The 20,325-nt window shown below is 34.5% G+C and overlaps 1 protein-coding gene across 1 annotated transcript in view; it reads left to right on the top strand.

The window, feature by feature from the left end:
* Window positions 1-20,325, top strand: part of DMD (dystrophin) — a 2,251,240-nt gene that overhangs the window by 1,452,816 nt on the left and 778,099 nt on the right. The window contains exon 46 of the mRNA XM_032756167.2: window positions 12,355-12,540. Coding sequence (XP_032612058.2) covers window positions 12,355-12,540 — 186 coding nt within the window. The remainder of the gene's footprint in view (window positions 1-12,354; window positions 12,541-20,325) is intronic.

The raw sequence follows: 20,325 nt of genomic DNA, 5'->3' as shown, positions 1-20,325 counted from the left end.
GCAAAACAACATGGCACATGGATACATATGTAACAAACCTGCACATTGTGTACATGTACCCTAAAACCTAAAGTATAATAATAAAAAAAAAAGAAAAAAAAAAGAACTATTTTTTAGATAAAGGCAGGCTAAAGAAGTTGGAGGCTATTGGAAATCAGTCATACAATTTTAAGCAAGAGAATCAATAAGTGGCAATTTTGAAAACTGAATTTGATAGGGGCAAGGAAAATAGGGCTCTATCATCCCACTTACTTTCAAAGTTATGAAGAAATGGTAGTAAGGTCCAATCAGTACCTAAAAGAATTTATTTTGTGAAACGCTGTAAACAAAAAGCAAACTTTCTTTTGCACTCATATAGTATATTTTCTCAAAGTCATATAGCTAAAGGGAATGAGAGGTAAAATAGTATAGTGGTTAACAGGATGGGCTTCAAAGCCTAACTTCTTGGGTTCAAATCCTAGCTTGGTTACCATTTAACAGCTATCTGACCTTGTACAAGTCACATTCGTACAATGGGAACAATAATACTACCTGTATTATAGAGTTGTTATTAGATGTTGTTGATCGATATGCTTGGCACATTTTAGGCACTACATACATAAACCTATTTCTATGGAAGTATACATGTGTACCTATATTTAAAATAATGATTTTCTTTTTTAAAAGAGGCACATATTCATTGCAGAAAATTTTTTTGAAATTTTAAAAGTAAAATCTCTGGTCTAAGTGCAATAAAATGTTTTAGACTTTAGATATGAACTACAAAAACCTAACTCATCCACACCCAACCCCACTCCCAGAGGTATTTCATTTTATTTGCTTGCTATCAGTAATGAGAAGACCCAATTCACCACACAACTTCTGTTGTATGAGACTATTGTATTGCAGTGCACGATAGTGTTTTAAATCTTTGTTAAATCAATAGGTGCAATATTACACCTCCCTGTTTGAATTTTCCTAGTGAAGTTAAACAATTTTAATAGGCCTATACATAGGTCAGTTATAGTTCTTTCATAAATGGTATATTCCTCATTATCCTTTTTAATTGAGTATTTGTCTTTTTTCTACTGATTTGTGAGAATGTTTTTATCTTAAGAGTGTCAAAAAGATGAATTGTTTTTGCCTTTTTCTTTTGCTTATTTGATTTTTTATGTAAAGAAATTTTCTACTACTATGAATGTAAGTCATTACTTTATGGCTTTTAAATTAAAATTATAAGAATAGCCTCCCATATTTTTATTACTTTTATAGTTCAATTTTTTTACATGTAACATTTCATTCATCCGGTATTTAGTTAGGAATTGTATGAGATAGGATTTTAAAATTAAGTTAAAATTCAATCAAGTCTTTATATTTTCAAGTACAAAAGTTTCCAAATTCAGCATTTACATTAAATTTTTTGAAAATAATGCTAAAATGCCATGTAAATTGTTACTTATTTGAATTGGAAATTCCCTATTACTATTTTTAATATTTATAACAACTTATGTTATCTATGCTTCTATTATAAAATAAATGACAAGCCTACCAAAATAGGGAAGATGCTTATCATAGTTATATCATGTTAATTTAAACATGATTTTGGATTAATCATAATCCAAAAATGCATTTGATAAGCAATCTAACTCTTCTTCTAGTCCCTATAAAATTAACAAATGTCAAACAGTAATGTTTTAATTTTCAAAATATTCATATTAATATTCATTTTCAAAATATGTTTACTTGCATGTATTTCATTTATATTATTTCTTATTGAAGTTGACTTCTAAATGTATATTGCTTTAATGATAATAAGTATTAAGGGTATAGATTGTACTCAAATAACTCTTGAAAAGCCTAAGTTTAAATGGATCCATTTATCAATTGATGTCTTTTTTTTTTTTATTTTTTTTTGTGAGATGGAGTCTTGCTCTGTCACCCAGGCTGGAGTGCAGTGGCGCTATCTCGGCTCACTGCAAGCTCCACCTCCTAAGTTCACGCCGTTCTCCTGCCTCAGCCTCCAGAGTAGCTGGGACTACAGGCGCCCACCACCATGCCCGGCTAATTTTTTGTATTTTTAGTAGAGACAGGGTTTCACCGTGTTAGCCAGGATGGTCTTAATCTCCTGACCTCATGATCCGCCCGCATCGGCCTCCCAAAGTGCTGGGATTACAGGCGTGAGCCACTGCGCCCGGCCCAAATGATGTCAATTTTGAAAGATACTGGAAAGTATGTTTTGAGAGGGAAGAGGGAAGGAAAGAGTAGAATATGAAGTCAGTAAAACCTCGATATTTAGTGCCATCTTTGTTACTTACTAGTAACCTTATGAATATTATTTATATTGTTGATCCTTAATATCCTCACTTGATAATTTTAGAAAATGTTATGTACTTCACAGGATCATGGGTAGAATAAGAAAGTGAATATAAGTAAAATCCATCATAAAGTACCTGAAATATGTTGTAAACCTAAGTTATAATAGTAATTTTATTGTTGCTAATATTTCAGAGGAATAGCCACCAAACCAGTACTAGTTATTATTTATTTCTATTTAACATTTAAAACATATAAAATAATATTCTTTCTGAGTGGTAACTTTGAAAAAGGACCAAAAATATTAAAAATTAAATTAAAATCATGTATAATTTATAATACTCCTCTAAAGGTTAATAAAGTGTGCATATATTTCCAATCATTCACAAATATGAAAATCTATGTGTAAATTTTTAAATTTTCTAAAAAATCGACAAATAAAAATTGTATTATTGTCATGGTGTACAATGTGATATTGTGAAATAAACATTGTGGAATGACTAAATCAAGCTATAAAACATATTCATTACCTTACATACTTAATAATTTTTTGTGGTAAGAACACTTAAAATCTACTTTTAGTAATTTCCAAGTATACGTTATTGTTACTAACAGTAGTCACCATGAGTGACAATAGATCACTAGGATTTATTCCTCCTGTCAAACTGAAATTGTGTATCTTTTCATCAATATCTCCCAAATCACCCCACCCCCTAGGTTCTAATAACCACCATTTTTCTGTTTCTCTGAGTTTGACTTTTTTAGGTTTCACGTATAAGTGAAATCATACAGTATTTGCCTTTCTTTGCCTAGCTTATTTCACTTGACATCATGTCTTCCAGTTCAATCCATGTTGTTGCAAATGACAGGATTTCTTTCTTTCCTAAGGCTGAATAGAATTCCCTTGTGTTTATATACCGCAATTTCTTTAACCATTCATTTATTGATGGACATTTACGTTGATTCCATATCTTGGCTATTGCAAACAGTGCTGCAGTAAACATGAGAGGGCAGATATCTCTTCAAAATACTGATTTCAATTCTTTTGGATATATGCCCAGAGATAAGATTGCTAAATCATATGGTAGTTCTATTTTTAATGTTTTGTGGATCTTCCATACTGTTTTCCACAATAATTATACTAATTTACATTCCCATCAACATTGTACAAGGGTTCTCTTTTCTCCACATCATGGCCAACACTTATCTTTTGTCTTTTTGATAATAGTCATTCTAAGAGGTATAAGATGATATCTTATTGTGGCTTTGATTTGCATTTCCCTGCTGATTAGTGAGGTTGATCATTTTTTTTTCATATGCTTGTTAGCCATTTGTATGTTTGCTTTAGAGAAATATCTATTCAGGTCCTTTGCTGTGTGTCGATACTGATATGTAAAATATGCATACGAAATCAAAACCATAATTTATTTTTAATATATTTTTAATATGTCATGAATATTTTTCAATGTAATAGGATGTTTTTCATGATATTTACTTTAACAGATGCAACATATTTCATTATGTAAATACAGTTTATTCTATTTGGGGAGATTTCGTTTCACTTTTTCACTAGAGTGACATAATTGAACATTCTTGTCATAAGTCTCTGTGTTTATCTCTGATATTCCCCTAGGAAAATTCATAGAAGTAGCATTTTGGAGTTGAAGGGAATGAATAATCTTAAGGCTTTTAAAGTAGTTTTATCAAATCTTCTAAACTGAAGTATAAAGATGCATAGAAAAGTACACAAATTATAAGAATAGAAATTCAGGGATTTTTTTTTTAAAAACTTAGTGTATCTATGCTACTACCACCAAGATCAAGAATTACAGCATTACCTCAGGAGCCCCTCTCATGTTCCCTCCCAGTTATTAGCCTCTCCCCTCCCACCACCCTCTCCCAAAGATAAGCACTCTTTTGACGTCTAACACCTAGATTAGTTTTGACTTTGAAATTACTATAAACAGAATCATCCAGTATATGCCCTTGTATTTGACATGTCCTGCTCAACATTATTTTTGTGATATTATTCTATGCTATTGCCTGTGCCATAATTAGTTTAGTTTTTCTATGTATGGTATTCTATTGTGTGAATATGCCACAGTTTATCCATTCTGCTAATCAATGGACATTGTGTTGTGTCTGTTATGGGGCTATTAGGAAAAATGCTGGTGTGATGTTCATGTCCTTTCCCGCATATATGTATATATTTATTTTTAATATACATGGAAGTAATATGGCTAGGTCATAAGATGTGTACATTTGGCTTTGGAATAACCAAAAAACAGTTTTTCAATGTGGTCATTTCAGTTCATTTTCACCAGCAGTATATAAGACTTCTAGTTGATCCATATATTCATCGAGAGTATGTATTTTCAACCTTTATCCTTTTAACCATTTAGGTGAATGTGAAATGGTATTTCATTGTGTTTTAATTTGCAGTCACCTGACGATGAGTGCCATTTTTATATCCTCTTATGTGAAGTCATTATGCAAATCTTTTTGCCCATTAAAAATAATAGTTGTCTTTTTCTTACTGATACAGAAGTTATTTGGATACAAGTCCTTTGTCAGATCTATGCATTGTGGATATCTTTTTCCAACCTAATCTTTGCTTTATTTTTTTCTCTTAACAATCTTTCCTGATAAATGGAGTTTGATTTATCAATCTTTTCCTTTATAGCTAATGCTTTTTATGTCTTGTTTAAGAAATAATGTTTCCCTAAAATTGTTGAGATTTTTTTCTATATTTTCTTTTGAAAACTTTATTTTTTTGCCTTTTACATTGAGGTCTGCAAACAATCTAGAATTGATGTTTTGTGTATGATGTGGAGAGTCAAGGTTCATATTTTTCAAATGACTAATCAGTTAACTTGGTGCTATTTACTGAAAAGATCATCTTTTCCCACTTAAGTGACACCATCGTATAAATTAGGTAACGCTATATAGATGATTTGTTCTCACTTCAATCCCACACAGGCTTAATTATAATAAATATTCATGTCTGGTGGCAAACATTCTTAAACTTCGTTATTCTTCAAAGTTGCCTTGGATATTCTTAGCCCTTTGCACTTACATATAAATCTTAGGATTGGCATGTCAATTTCTACTGTGAAATAGTTGCTGCAATTTTGATTGGAATTGCGTTGAATTTATGGATTATTTGAAGAGGGCAGATATCTTTACAGTATTGGACTTTCTAATTCATGAAGAAGGTATAGTCCTCTATTTGTTTACATTTTCTTCAATGTCTCAGTAGTGTTTGTAGTTTCCAGGGTAGAAGCTTTACTTTTCGGTCTGAATCAGCAAATTACTAGCAACAAATATAGTCATACATTTCTTAACAAATGAGACATGTTCTGAAAAATGTGTCATTAAGTGATTTTGTTGTTGTACAATCATAGAGTGTACTTCCACAAAGATAGATGGTATAGCCTACTGCACACCCAGGCTATATGGTACAGCATATTGCTCCTAGGCTACAAACCTGTACTGCATGTGACTTTGCTGAATACTGTAGTCAATTGTCACACAAAAATATTTGTGTATCTAGACACAGAAAAGTTACTGTAAAAATACAGTATACAAATGATAAAAAAATAGTACAGCTGCATATGGCACTTACCATGAATGGAGCTTGCAGGACTCAAAGTTGCTCTGGGTGAGTTGGTGAGTGAGTGGTAGTGGTGAGCAAGTGTGAAATCTAAGACATTATTATACAGTACTATACAGTTTACAAACACTGTATACTTAGGCTACACTAAATTTATGAAGACACATTTTTTTCTTTTTTTTTCTTTTTTTTTTTTTTTTATTTTTAGTAGAGACGGGGTTTCACTGTGTTAGCCAGGATGGTCTTGATCTCCTGACCTTGTGATCCATCCACCTCAGCCTCCCAAAGTATTGAGATTACAGGTGTGAGTCACCGCACCTGGCCCATTTCTTTTCTTTAATGATAAGTTAACCTTAGCTTATAGTAACTTTTTTACTTTATAAACTTTTTTTTAAGTTTTTGACTCTGTAATAACACTTAGCTTAAAACATAAACACATTGAACACCTGTACAAAAATATTTTCATATCCTTATTGTGGCAGCTTTTTTATTTTTAATATTTTTGCTGTTTAAGCTTTTCTGTTAAAAAGTAAAACACAAACACGCACATGAGCCTAGGCCTACATGGGTCAGGATCGTCAATATCACTGTCTTCCACTTCCACATGCTGTCCCCCACTGGAAGGTCTTCAGGGGCAATGAAATATCCATGAAACTATCATCTCATATGATAACAATGCCTTCTTTTGAACTAATTAAGAATATAGTAAATACATAAACCAATAACAGTTGTTTATTATCATTATCAACTATTGCATACTGTACATACTTGTCTGTGCTATATTTTTATACAACTGGCAGTGCAGTAGGTTTGCTTACACCAGCATCACCACAAACATGAGAGTAATTCATTGCACTGTGACATCACTAGGTAATAAGAATTTTTCAGCTCCATTGTAATCTCATAGGATCACAGTCAGTCTGTTGTTGACTGAAATGTGGTGAATGACTGTATAATAGGGCTCCAAGGAAGATCATAAAATTGCTTGTTTTCCAGAACTTTGACAAATACCTTTTACAGAAAATAATATAATAGATAAATAATAGTATAACATTGCTGTTTTCATTTGCATTTCATTGATTACTAACTGTTTGGATTTTGTCTTGTTTATTGGCTGTTTACATTTTTGTGAATTTCTTTTTATGTTCTTTATCCAGTTTTCCAGTAGATTTTTCCTTTTTTTACTCATTAAAAGATTTTTTTATATGCTAAAATTATTACCCTGTGTCTGATATATGCTGCAAATATTTCCAGTTGTCATTTGTTTTAATTTTGATTATTGGCTTTAATTTATAAATGAATATGCATATTATATTCAATCTTTTTATATTTGTTTTTGCTTCTAAAAGGCTTCCCCACGCCAATATTTTATTCCAGTTCTTCTTACTATTTTTGTGCTTAACACTTTAATTTTTCTAAAATTTTTTGTGTTATGAAATCCATCTTAATATGTTTATTTCTAAAACAGACACTTTTGTTTATCTTAATATTAAAACATATACATTTGAAATTAACATTCAGAAATTGAAAGAATAAGGAAAGTAATCTTGTGTGAAATTAGGTCAAGATGTGCTTAGATACTAAATTAACACATAAGGGAATTGAATGTGTTTAATTGTTTTCTTTCACCACAGGGAACATGTTGTATGAAGAGCATGGTTTTATAATACATAAAAGGATTATTAGAAAAATGATGTATTTTACTGGTCAGGTGTTTGTGTCTATACTTTGATGTGAATGCAAAATAGTAAATATAAATGTAAATTAATTTAAAACACATAGAATCTGATACAAACCTTACTCTTTTTCCACGTTATACATTACTCAAACCTGTTATATTTTACCGTGAACTGTTTGGAATACTCTCAATTCCTGGAAGCTGTTTTAAAGTGGAGAAGAGCACAAAAAAAAATGTGTTAAAAGTTCTTAATTTCCACCCAACCATTAATTGATATTGCCAAAGAAAACTATTCAGAGCATTTTTCACTGATGGCTTTAGATATGTTACACCAGAATAATAATGATTCATTATTAAAATATGCAAAGTGTAATTTCTCAACAACATTTTGTTGTAGGAAGATGAGCTAGTACAGTAGTTTTCCTTATTAAATAATTTTTTACAAAAGTAATTGACATGGTTTGGCTGTGTCCCTACCCAAGTCTCACCTTGAATTGTGGTAATCCCCACATGTCAAGGATGGAGCCAGGTGGAGATAATTGAATCATGGAAGAGGATCCCCCATACTGTTCTCCTGATAATCAGTAAGTTTCACAAGATCTGATAGTTTTATCAATGGGAGTTCCCCTGAGCGAGCTCTCTTCCCTGCTGCCGTGTAGAATGTGTTTTTGCTTCTCCTTTGCCTCTGCCATGATTGTGAGGCTTCCCCTGCCATGTAGAACGGTGAGTCCATTAAACCTCTTTCCTTTATAAATCACCCAGTCTCAGATATGTCTTTATTAATAGTGTGAGAGCAGAGTAATACAGTAATGAATTTACATTGTTCAAAATAAAAAAGGTACAGTTAAAAATATCTCACCCTACCCATCATCTGCTCTACCCTCACTGCGCATTGACCTTAATTCTGGAAACAAATCTACAAAATAAATTCCTGGTATTAAAATTTCTGGGTCAAAGTTCACATGCTTTTTTTTTTTTTTTTTTTTTTTTTTTTTGAGACGGAGTCTTGCTCTGTCGCCCAGGCTGGAGTGCAGTGGCGCGATCTCGGCTCACTGCAACCTCCACCTCCCGGGTTCACGCCATTCTCCTGCCTCAGCCTCTCCGAGTAGCTGGGACTACAGGCGCCCGCCACCACGCCCGGCTAATTTTTTTTTGTATTTTTGGTAGAGACGGGGTTTCACCGTGGTCTCGATCTCCTGACCTCGTGATCCGCCCGCCTCGGCCTCCCAAAGTGCTGGGATTACAAGCGTGAGCCACCGCGCCCGGCACACATGCTTTTTATAGATATGGCCAAACTGCCTTCCACAAGAGGTACACAAATGTATACTTCCCACCAGCCACGTAGAAGAGTCTGCATTTTCCCACAGCCTTGGCAGCCTAGTGTATCTGCAGACTTGAATTTTTGCCAGTGCAATAGATGAAGCTCTAATTTTCATTTCTCTCATTATTACCAAGGCTAAGCTTCTGTTCATGCATTTAAAATCCTTTGTATTTTCTTTTCTGTGAACTGTCCTTATCTTTTGTCCAATTTTCTTTTGGGTTGTTGGCCTTTTTCTTATTAATTTGCAGAAGGTCTTTTGTGTGTTAGGAAAATTAGTCCCTTAGACATGAGTCGCAAACATTTATTTTTCATAATTGTTCATTTGTTTTTTATTTTGCCTATGGCTTTTTTGGTCATGCAGAAACTTTTGATTTTTTATATAGTCCAGTTTACTGATATTTTTGTCTGTTAATTAAAGTTATTTAACTTGACGATACAATTTACATTTTTTTGCGGTTGACTACTATAGACGTATATTGCTTCTTACACTGAAAAAATAATAATCCTGAATTTGGAAATTGTTTTTAACAAACTTTTGTTGAAGGTCCATCATATTTAGGAACAGAGCTTGTTTGACCCAGAAATCAAAGGTCAGTGAGCAATGTAAATAAAAATTTAAATAGCATGAAGTAAATGTTATGATGGCAGGAAAAACAAGGTCTGAGAGGATAAACCTAAAGCAACATCATAATTAAGCTGAAAATTTCGTCTCATGATAAGCTATCATTTCATTCTTCCAGATGTTAGTCAAATCTGACCCATTACACTGTTTTCTGTCAGGAATTGTTTTACCTCTATTACAAGGAAGGGATAGTATAGGAGGATGATAAGGAAACCAGCAATCTTAGTTAAACGTTATACAGATTTCTGTGCTTATATATGAAGCCTAAATGAAACGTGAACAATTTCATGATCAGATAAAAAGGAGTTCATCGCTCAGTTTTAGAGATTTTAGGAAAATATGATGGCTATTATCTCAGTAGCTTCAGAGTCTAGAGGCTTTTAGATGTTGTTACTTGAAGCTGTAAAACGCTTTTTACATCTACTTGTGAGTAGAAAATGATCCAATAAAAACATGTTTAGTTACCTCCTTTAAAATGCTTGAAAAATAAGTTGAGGACATCATTAGATCATGTATTACAGACGTAGGAGTATATTTGTAACATCACCTACATCACACACACACAAGAGTTCAGCACCACAGGTGTAGTTATGGATGTGAACTCACAAAACACAAATCAAGCAAAGAGCACAATATCTCAATTCATGATTCATGGACATTCTGTGCTATCTGAAACACGATGCTTCTTTTGCCCAACTCTCACCCACAGAGGAAAAGGCTGCCAAGAATGAGAGGCAAGATGTGTGCAGGTCACCTTCAACAGTAGCCACCACCTGTATTTCCCATCAATCTTTTACACCATTGTAGTCACGTGGATCCAAGGACTGTATTCCAACTGACAGCTCCCGCAATGAGGTGCAGTTCCATACAACAAAGCCAGGCCCAACATTTCCCATTTATCTTAAAGTTAGTGTTTCCAAGGAAACAGTGCTGTGGGAGCCTGGGGTCAGTCCCAGACTGACCTGCAACAGCCCAGGCTGGATGTTAATCCTTTGCTGATACATTCTCATGAATTTTTCACAACTTATATACATGCATTTACAAGATGTTTCACTGTACATATTGTTTACATATACAATCTTGTTTAAAATTCATTTTTCTATACATTAATTGATTTTTTTCTCGACAACTTTCTCTTTTTCCTCTCCTAACTCTTGCATCCAATTAAAGAATGTACTGTTCATTAGTGACTTATTTTAAAAGTATCTAAAACAATTGTTCCAAACCATGTGACATTGTTTATGTGACACACTAGTATATTATCTAGTTTATTTTTAAAATCTTCTCTATTATTATTCATAATATATTATTATGGAGCAGATGTATATTATAAAATTTTATTCATATTGCAGTGTAATATTTTGTATTACAATGGTATTATTAATAGTCTCATAAAGAGCTATCATTACAAGTTTAAATTCTTTATTCTGGGTTGCCGGTTTTAACTCTTGATATTCTGAAGAAAATAGCTTTACTCTTGTTTATTCTGGCTCTCTTTTTTTTTTTTTTTTTTTTGTAGAGATGGGAGTGTTGCTATGTTGTCCAGGGTGGCCTCGAACTCCTGGGCTCAAGCAATCCTCCTGCCTCAGCCTCCCAAAGTGCTGGGATTACAGGCAAGAGCTACAGTGCCCAGCCTTTCCTGGCTCTTTACTTACATGTAAGCTTGAGCAATAATCACTACTACTTAATAACTTTATTGTCATTCATTATTATGCAGAGTATTGCTCTAAGGTATGTTCAGGGATGACTTTACTGAGTCCTAACAGTAATCCTATGAAGCAGGTGCTATCATTGTCCCCAATCTATAGAGGAGGCATTGAGAGTTAGAGAAAACTTGGCTAAAATGTTAGGCAAGAACTAGAACCAGAATTGAAATCCAAGTGGCCTAACTCTAGACCTCACAATGCTTAATACCATGTCATACTGCTTCCGAACCTGTTTAATGTTTTTTCAACCCCAACATCATCATCCATGTGTGATAGTGGGATCATAATAATATCTATATCATAGCATAGTTGGATGGGTTAAGGAAGTCTACAAATGTGAAACTTCCAAGGATGATGGTTGGCATATACTGATCTCTTAATAAAAATAACCTATAATCATTCTGTTATAGTCTACTCGAATCCAAGTGTTCTTTTTACTTCTCATCTCAACCACCTGCTTCTGTTTACTAGGACTCACAAACTATAGCTCACAAAACGCATAACTTACCAATTTTCCTTGTACGTAAAAGGACTTCCTTTTACAATCTTCCATGACATAAAAGAAAGCTAGAAGCAAGTATAGTAGAAGAAATGATTGCTATACAAACAAAATTATAGTTGGTTTGGTTTTAATTTTAGGATGCGCACTGAATAAAAATCACTCATTTGGGATTTAGAAGACCTGTGTTACATATCTGGTGCTAATGCTGGATAACTTGGCTTATTCATTTTTATAACTGCAAAGGAAGTGTGTCTGGCATATAATACACAACACACCAGTATATTTAGTAACTGAGTGAATAAATGAAAGATGTATTTCTTTACTTTATCAGTTGCAGTTGGCTATGCCTTTGTGTAAGGTGTGTGTTTTGAAATTCCAAAAAGGTATTAGTTTCTTTAAAGCAAAGAATTTTTGTAGCGTGTTAATGAATAATTTCTAATACACTGGTTAAATCCCAACATTTAATATATGTAAATAATCAATATTATCCTGCTAAAATAACAAAAATCAGCAAGATTCTGTAACATTTCATGATAAATAACTTTTGAAAATATATTTTTAAACATTTTGGCTTATGCCTTGAGAATTATTTACCTTTTTAAAATGTATTTTCCTTTTAGGTTTCCAGAGCTTTACCTGAGAAACAAGGAGAAATTGAAGCTCAAATAAAAGACCTTGGGCAGCTTGAAAAAAAGCTTGAAGACCTTGAAGAGCAGTTAAATCATCTGCTCCTGTGGTTGTCTCCTATTAGGAATCAGTTGGAAATTTATAACCAACCAAACCAAGAAGGACCATTTGACATTAAGGTAGGGACTTTTTGCTTTCAATATTTTTTTCTTTTTTAAGAAAAATGGCAATATCACTGAATTTTCTCATTCGGTATCATTATTAAAGAAAAAATATTACTTGTTAAAGCGTGGTAAGGAAGACTTTATTCAGGATAACCACAATAGGCACAGGGACCACTGCAATGGAGTATTACAGGAGGTTGGATGGAGAGAGATTGGGCTCAACTCCAAATACAGCACAGTGGAAGTAGGAATTTATAGCCAAGGAGTAGTGTAGGAGTCAGTAGATGGAAAATTATTAAGAGGAAACATCAGGGGTAATTGGGATTCTGGCTAAGCCAACCTCACAGGATTCTTGCTGAAGATAGGCCAGGGTTATCAGACAACCGCTGGGGAATGGTGGAGAATACTGAGGGTGATCAGGTACCAAGGATAAAGGGTTCTTGTAAAACTGACAGGCTTCTTTGCTGAAACTGGATTTTACAGAGGAGTGCAAAGATGAGCCCAGGCGAAGGTTCAGAAGCCTGACTAAAGTTTAGTCAAGCAGGGAATCTTTGTCATCATCATCATCATTGTCATAATGATAATAATAATAATTATTTTACTAGAATATGCTGCTTTTTCCTCAGCATTTACTAGAAATAAGGTCTTCATTAAACTCATGTTACTAGAATGCCTGCATCGTATTTGTTACTACGATACATTTTCTATCCCTGTTTTAATTGTGCTTAATACATATTCATAGATTCCTTATCCAAAATTGAAGTTGTTTATGAGATTAGGTTCCTAAAATATAATGTCTGGGCTCTTTTGTAGACATTGTAAAGCCCTCTCAGACTGACTACACTTTACCTTTCTATCTTCTCATTCTGCCATCAATCTCCCCATATAGTCTGGTCACATCAAATTACTTGGTACCTTTCCATCCGTGTAATTTCATGTCATACCTGTGATCTTGGTTTTCTCTCTTCTTTAAATGACTTCTTTCAGTTTATTTTGATATAATGAATTTTCTTCCATTCTTTAAGAATGAATTCAAAGTCATTGCCTCTTCCAACTTTTCTTCCGTCCCCCAAGTAGAGTTAGAATCCCTGTTAGGATTTCTTATAAACCTCTTTATTCATCTCCCATTGTTCATATGTTGATTTACAATTAAATTTTATACACCTGAATATTTCATTACACATCTGCACTGTTCTTTGAGTGCAGAGGGCATTCTCTTATTTATCTCTGCTTCTCCACTCATATCATACGCATTCAGCCTAGGATCCAGTAAATGATGCTTACTTGTGAGTGTTTTTAAGTCAATGAATAAAGACAGTACCAAGGCACCCAGAATACGAATGAGATACTGCAGGTAAGCATAAGGCTTCAGACAGTCCTGCCAATTGAACACCACTATCTCCTTCTTTTAGTGTCCTTGTAAATGCTGATTGATCCTCTTTTCTCCCTTTCAAGGAATCTATTCCAAAGATTCTTTCAATATGCTGCCCTGTTCTGCGTCTCCTTATTCGCCCAAATCTTTAAGTAGCCAATCAAATAAACCAAATCGTTGAAATTACAATCTATTAATGAATGTATTGTTGGGCAACTTCAGAGTAAAAAGGATAAGTAACATTTTTGAGTACTTTTTTCTTTTATTTAATTGACTTTAATTGTTAAATTTATTTACTGTCCAGTATTGTAAAAACCTAACATTTTAATCTCCATTTAGCTGTTGTTTTGCTGGAACTGAGAGCAAAGGGAAAAGGAAGTTTGAGAATATTCTAGTGAAGGGGAAGTAAAAGTTTGGGGAAGAGGGGCATGAGTGACAAGGAGATAGAAGTTTGCTACAACTAAAATGAGTTAGATTAGCAAAATGTTCTCCACTATGTTTACCTTACTTCCTCTTGACACTTATGTCTACCATTCTGATAGCTACGCCCCAAGAGCAGATGGCACTGTGGAAGTCACAAGTAGACATCATTTCACCAGTACAAAACTCAGCCTGCTCAGCCAGTGGCACAGTCTTGGGTTCAGTCTGATGATTAAATTTATGAGACACAATAGGCTTTACCCAGTAACAAATTTAGTTAGCTTTAAGAAATTATACAGGATGGGTAACAACAGCTTGCACATTAAAGGCACAGTGGAAGTCTTGATACCAAGACGTGGCTTCTGATGTCCCATCACCCTGCATTTTAGTCATACACGATCACAAGGGGCAAGACCGGGTGAGTACAAAACACATCATCGTCTCAGGGAAGCCGTCAGTTCTAGGATCCTGACCATTTCTCCACTTAGCTAGTACATAATGTACTCAGAGGTGTTTGTCTAGCTCCTATTCACCAGTACAATTACATCTCATGAATACTGATTTTTCACTGCTCAATAAACGACCCCAACAAGAAAGTACAGTTACTTGGCCCAATACACAATAACCTTAGCCAAATTCTCAATTATCTTATATCCAGTATATTCTTAACAAGTAATTGATGTAATATTGCAAAGAGGAAAGGCGATAAAGTCTTTCCTCCCAACCAGAAATAGCTTTTTGTAGCTCACGGTAAAAGCACATTCTACTCTTTTAAATGCAATCTTTGGTTAAAATGTGCCTCTTTATTATAATAATTTAAAAAATACTCAATGCTAGCTATCTCTCTTCCTGGAATACATTTAAGAAAAGATTTTTTTTTAAATCCCTTGGTACAAATAGATCCTGTTTACTCAACCAAAACGACTTTAGTCCCAGTCTGTGCCCCCCAGAATGGTTTTCAAATAATGAAAACCTGCATTGGGTCTTTGATTGTCTATGGCCCATAGGGTTCTGCCAAATGGGTCCCTGCAGTTTGAAGTGAAAGCCATGCTCGGCTGTGTTAATCACTTTTCTTTATCAAAGCTACAAGTCACCACTCTCACTGCTGTGTGTAGTTTCTAAGAGTCATGATATTTGCCTCCTGCAGCTTGTTTTAAATCACTGAGGGGAGACGGAGCTGCTTTTTTCCTGGCAGAAAACTCCTTGGCTTCAGTCCTCTGAGCATATTCCGAGTTTTTTTATCTCTGGAGTGCAGATTTCAAAAATACTCTTTTAAGCCTTTTTCTTCTGCTTGTGGCTGTGTCCAAGGTGGGGGGAGGGGAAACATAAAATCATAGATTCGATGACTTGAGAGTTTCTCCCAACAATTCTCAAACCCCTAGCTTATAATTAGGAAATGGTGACCTGTGTGAATAATAATTTACCTTGTTTTTTATCCCTCTTTGTCTAGCTTCCAATCCTTGTCACTAATAAATGATTTATTAAGATTGCACAGTTTTTCTGATTTAAGATATGGGATATTAGTCCTTACAGCCTGCTGTATTCCTCTGCTTAAAGGAATTAAACTATTTTTCCATTAAAGAAAGATGGGACACTGGACTTTGCTTTACTTAGTTTCAAACTACTGAACACCAAAAATAAAATTTTTAGGGAGTTTTGAGCACATGCTCTTTTTTTTAACACAAGGAAAAAAAAACTGCCTTTAATAAAATCTTAAGAAAGAGTTAATGCAAAGAAAGTAGATATACGAACAGCCACGCCCCTAGCTCCAAATCCTAAATGTAAATAAACTTGCTTTGTCTGGCCATGGTGGCCATGGCTGCCTCGGAAACAAAGGGTCTGAGGCCTTGCCATTCGGGTAGTTTGTTTTCTCTAGTCAAACTCTGAGCACACCTGTTAGAAAAATATGTAATACCCTCTCTCTGTGAGCCTCAGTTTTGTCTGCTTGGTACTTCACGCTTATTGATGAAACGCAGCTAGCTGTGTAATGAAACCCAAATAAAAAAGCTTTAAGGGCTGTGTTCTAATACATTGTTTATGCTGGAGTGAAAATTGACTGCACATTGCTTGGTTTGTGCAATTTACTCCCGAAATATTCCTATTCAGGAAATCCTGCAAATAGCAATATTCATCTTGAAAATCACCTCACAGAACCCTTAGCAAGCTGAGAAACATAATCAATGAGATCGTGATGTAGAGGGTGAAAATTAGGCGTAATCACAGCCCTTTCCTATCAGCCAGCCCACTAGAAGGCATGCCTTTGAATTTTGATTTTCAAATATACTCTCAATTTAGACATAAAATATGTTGATTTCAGATTTCAGAAATGATAATTGAATGCTAAGATCCCGGGACCAGTTTAGAATTTCTATAAAGGGTCTTATGTTTTTAATCTTTAATGAATGCTTTCAATAATGAGCTAGAGGTATACTATTTATCTGATATAAGACTGACTATTGCTTTCCAAACTTTTTATTAAAATATGAGGTGTGGCGGGACACATAATTTTATGTTAAGGCTTCATGACTGAAATACTTTCATCTTAATCACAGGGAGGGGGTTTTTTCCTACCCTCAAGAATCACTTTCCTTCTGTGGTTTATAAATAAACATGACATGTGGCTCTGCTGGCTCTTCCTTGCAGTATAAGAAGCATAATTGCCCATAATGTCAAATCCACAATGAAAACTACCAAAGGACTCAATTGTAGTGACTGACCGTTAAAGTCACTGAACACTGTGTGTGTTCACACTGCTGCGAGTGTTGTCAAAGAAAAATTGCACCAGACAACAGGTTTCTTAAGAAAGACTGTTTCCAAAACTTTTGCAATAGAGGAGAGAGATTGAACTCAATTCTGCTGAAATAAAAGGCAGGAGAACCTTTAAGTGCTGAGATGAGTTAGTGAGAAAGTACTAGATATCAGGAGGGAGGTTAGTCAATGTGCTTAGTTAGGCCGTCTGTGTTTGCCGATTGGCACTTATCAAAGTTAGATTCCTATCCTCCCAACAGAAGACTAGCAGATCGGGGCACTATCTTTTTTGATGATTCTATATCAAAGTCCCAGCTCCCAAGTCCTTGAGAAAGTTTATTCCTGAGGTATAAAAGTGGCAAGAGGCTAGGAGAATATTTTTGTCTCAAAAAAGTAGAGAAATAATTTATAAAGTTTTCTAGAGTAAATGCTCTAAGAAAAAGAAGGTCAGGTCTAAAGTCAGGAAGAAATCTGTCTCAAATGTAGTCAGTCTCAGGGTATTTTTAAAGCTTTCTTTGTCAACCCTCCATTTTGTTCAAGGGAAACAAGTTTTCCCATTGAAAAACTTAGGAACGCTAGTTCATCTAGTTCATTTCAGCAGGTTTCTGTTGTTGAAGGACTAGCTGAACTAACTCTGACACTTGGTAGTAATCAGACACTTCATGAAGGAGATTTCTATGAAAGTTAGAAGGAAGACAAAGATTAATGGCTGAAGCAGACTGCAAACTCAGTTTTTGAGTCCGGAAGACAGCAAGTCAAAAAGATTCCTAGAAGCTGGGCTGTAGGCATTCTCAGATGGTAGTGATGATGTCAGTAGCAATCTGGTGGGTTTCTTGGAGCATGGCATGGAAGAGGTTGGAGTTTAATGAACTTTTTGCATGGCCTACAAAGCAGCAGCTCCAGGCATGAAAGTTGTCTATACATAATTTACTGTGGTGGTGAGTCCTTTGTAGTTTATAGCAAGTCATCCAGCTTCTGCTTGCAGGGCTTCTTTAGATATTGTGGGGAAATGGCAGCTATAAGACAACCTAGAGAAGAGAGTCTTTATCTCAATAATAATATGGGCAGTCACGTTTTAGTTCTCAGTGACACCAAGTCAGGATGGTGGGAGAAAAATTTGAAATGTTAATTTGGAGAATCGTAGCCAGATCGTAACGGAAATAAACTGAAAATTGGTAAGGACGGACAAAATGTGTAAGACAGCAGCATCCAGTTCAATTTATAGGTAGGTAAGAAAAAAATCAAGTAGTTTACAAAGAAATGCAAAATAGATCAAAGACAATGAACAGGACTATAATCTGATAACCCCAAGGGTTACTGAAACTCTATCTCTACCATCACCCTTTTGATCAGTGTTAATCAAAGTAAGACTTTCCTTGGTTACAAAATAAGACTGGCCTATTTATTTATATAGGAGTAGCAAAAATGGTAATTTACCAAATAGGCTATTTTAAGTGTGCTTAGCTGGAATTGTTCATGAATCACAAGCTGAATAAGTTTCAGATATACTGTACAGCATAGTGCCTATAGTTAACGATACTGTACTGTACAATTAGAAATTTGCCGAGGGCAGAGTTTAAGTATTCTTACCACAAAATACTACTACTCTCAGTTTAGGAGCAGTAGTACATAAGGTGAGAGGAAACTTTTGGAGGTAACGCATAGGTTTATGGCATAGATTGTGGTGTTGGTTTTGTATATATAATTTATCTCCAAACTCATCAAGTTCTATGCATTAAATATGTACAGCTTTATGTTTGTCCATCATACCTCAATAAAGTAGTTTAAAAAATATGAAACCTCAGATTTGATTTTTTAAAAGTCTCCAAAGGTTAGGAAGGCAAGTCAAGAACTTGACATCAGATTTTACCTGAAGTAAAATACCTATACATTCAGCTGAAGTGTTCTGTCTTCCAGGTTCCTAAAATACCCTAGGTTTCCTGGGTCTCCTAAGAATAGACCTTCCTTACTCAATTGTAAGACTGGGAATTCTGTAAGCCAGGTACCAGGACAGTTTTCCCATAAGGGGCTTATATTAGCTCCATATAGTCAAGAGTAGCTCCTTAAAACTGGTCACATCCGACTCTATGCGCTTAATTCTCAAATATGACATTCCAGTCAAAGCCTTGGTTATATATTTTTTTCAATTATGTCTTGTTACATAAATATATTTATTGAACCTATGCAAATAATTATATTGCCATGAAAATAAGAATACTCGGTAGGAATTTCTGAATTTTACAGGGATCAGGCAGGGATAAAAAGATTAATGTTTCATTCTGTTTACAAAAGCATAATGTTAATTCTCATGAGTTATAGATAAGAGAAAATGGAAAGGCGTTTCTTATATTTAGCAAACAGAACATTAAAATATGAGGAATATTTTAAACAAAAGCCATAATCAAATCCTTTATCAGTTCATTCAGGCCCACGTAATTAATTCTTGTCTTGCTTGATCTTGAGTTAGTAGTTTCATGAACTCATCAGCTTCTTCACAGAGTTTCATAAATCCTGACTCTGTCCAATGGTGTAATCTCAAAGTTATTTAAGCAATGGCATCAGAAGTCTGTGTCCCAGAGTACCTGTCTCAAAGATGGTTCTGTTTTACTGAAGATGATGCATTCTGACCTCTAACTGATTGTATGAGCACTCAGGGAAGCATCAGCATAAACCAAAAACTATCTGTGAACGACAAAAGACTTAAAATGGCCGTAATTAAAGATCTGATTCATTCGACAAGAAAATTTGTTTTTTTTTTTTCCCCTGGTGACATGCCACATTTTAAAATAACAACTGGAGTTAGGACTGATTGCATGATATTATTATCGGATAAAGTAGCACCAGGATATATCGTGGATACCTACAGCACCTAGAGCACTAACAAAGTTCTAAGGATTTATTATAATTTTTCAAGTATTTATACTAATAATAGTTGACCCATAGAACTATAACCTAGTGAAGGTTCAGCATCTCTTCTTGTCAAAGCGTTTTATGCAACTCAGCATACCAAATGAACCTAGTTATTTTTAACATCCTTCATTTTACGAGGGTGCAGGAACAAATCCTTTGAAATTTTTCAAACCAATCTGAGATAAGAAAAATTTTATTTAGGAATTGACCTGGGAAAAGCAAAATATCAAAGATTGTAAAATAACAAAAGGTTTGAATACTTGGCTGAATGGGATCATTGCTCACTATGAAAGAATGCATGGCTACCTATGTAACCAAGATGACAATAAAAGATTTCAAAAAGAAATATA

This window comes from Hylobates moloch, unplaced genomic scaffold (assembly GCF_009828535.3).
Source record: "Hylobates moloch isolate HMO894 unplaced genomic scaffold, HMol_V3 SCAFFOLD_7, whole genome shotgun sequence".
Taxonomy (NCBI): Eukaryota; Metazoa; Chordata; class Mammalia; order Primates; family Hylobatidae; genus Hylobates; species Hylobates moloch.
Note: the sequence above shows the minus strand (reverse complement) of the source record. Positions and strands in the feature narration are given on the sequence as shown.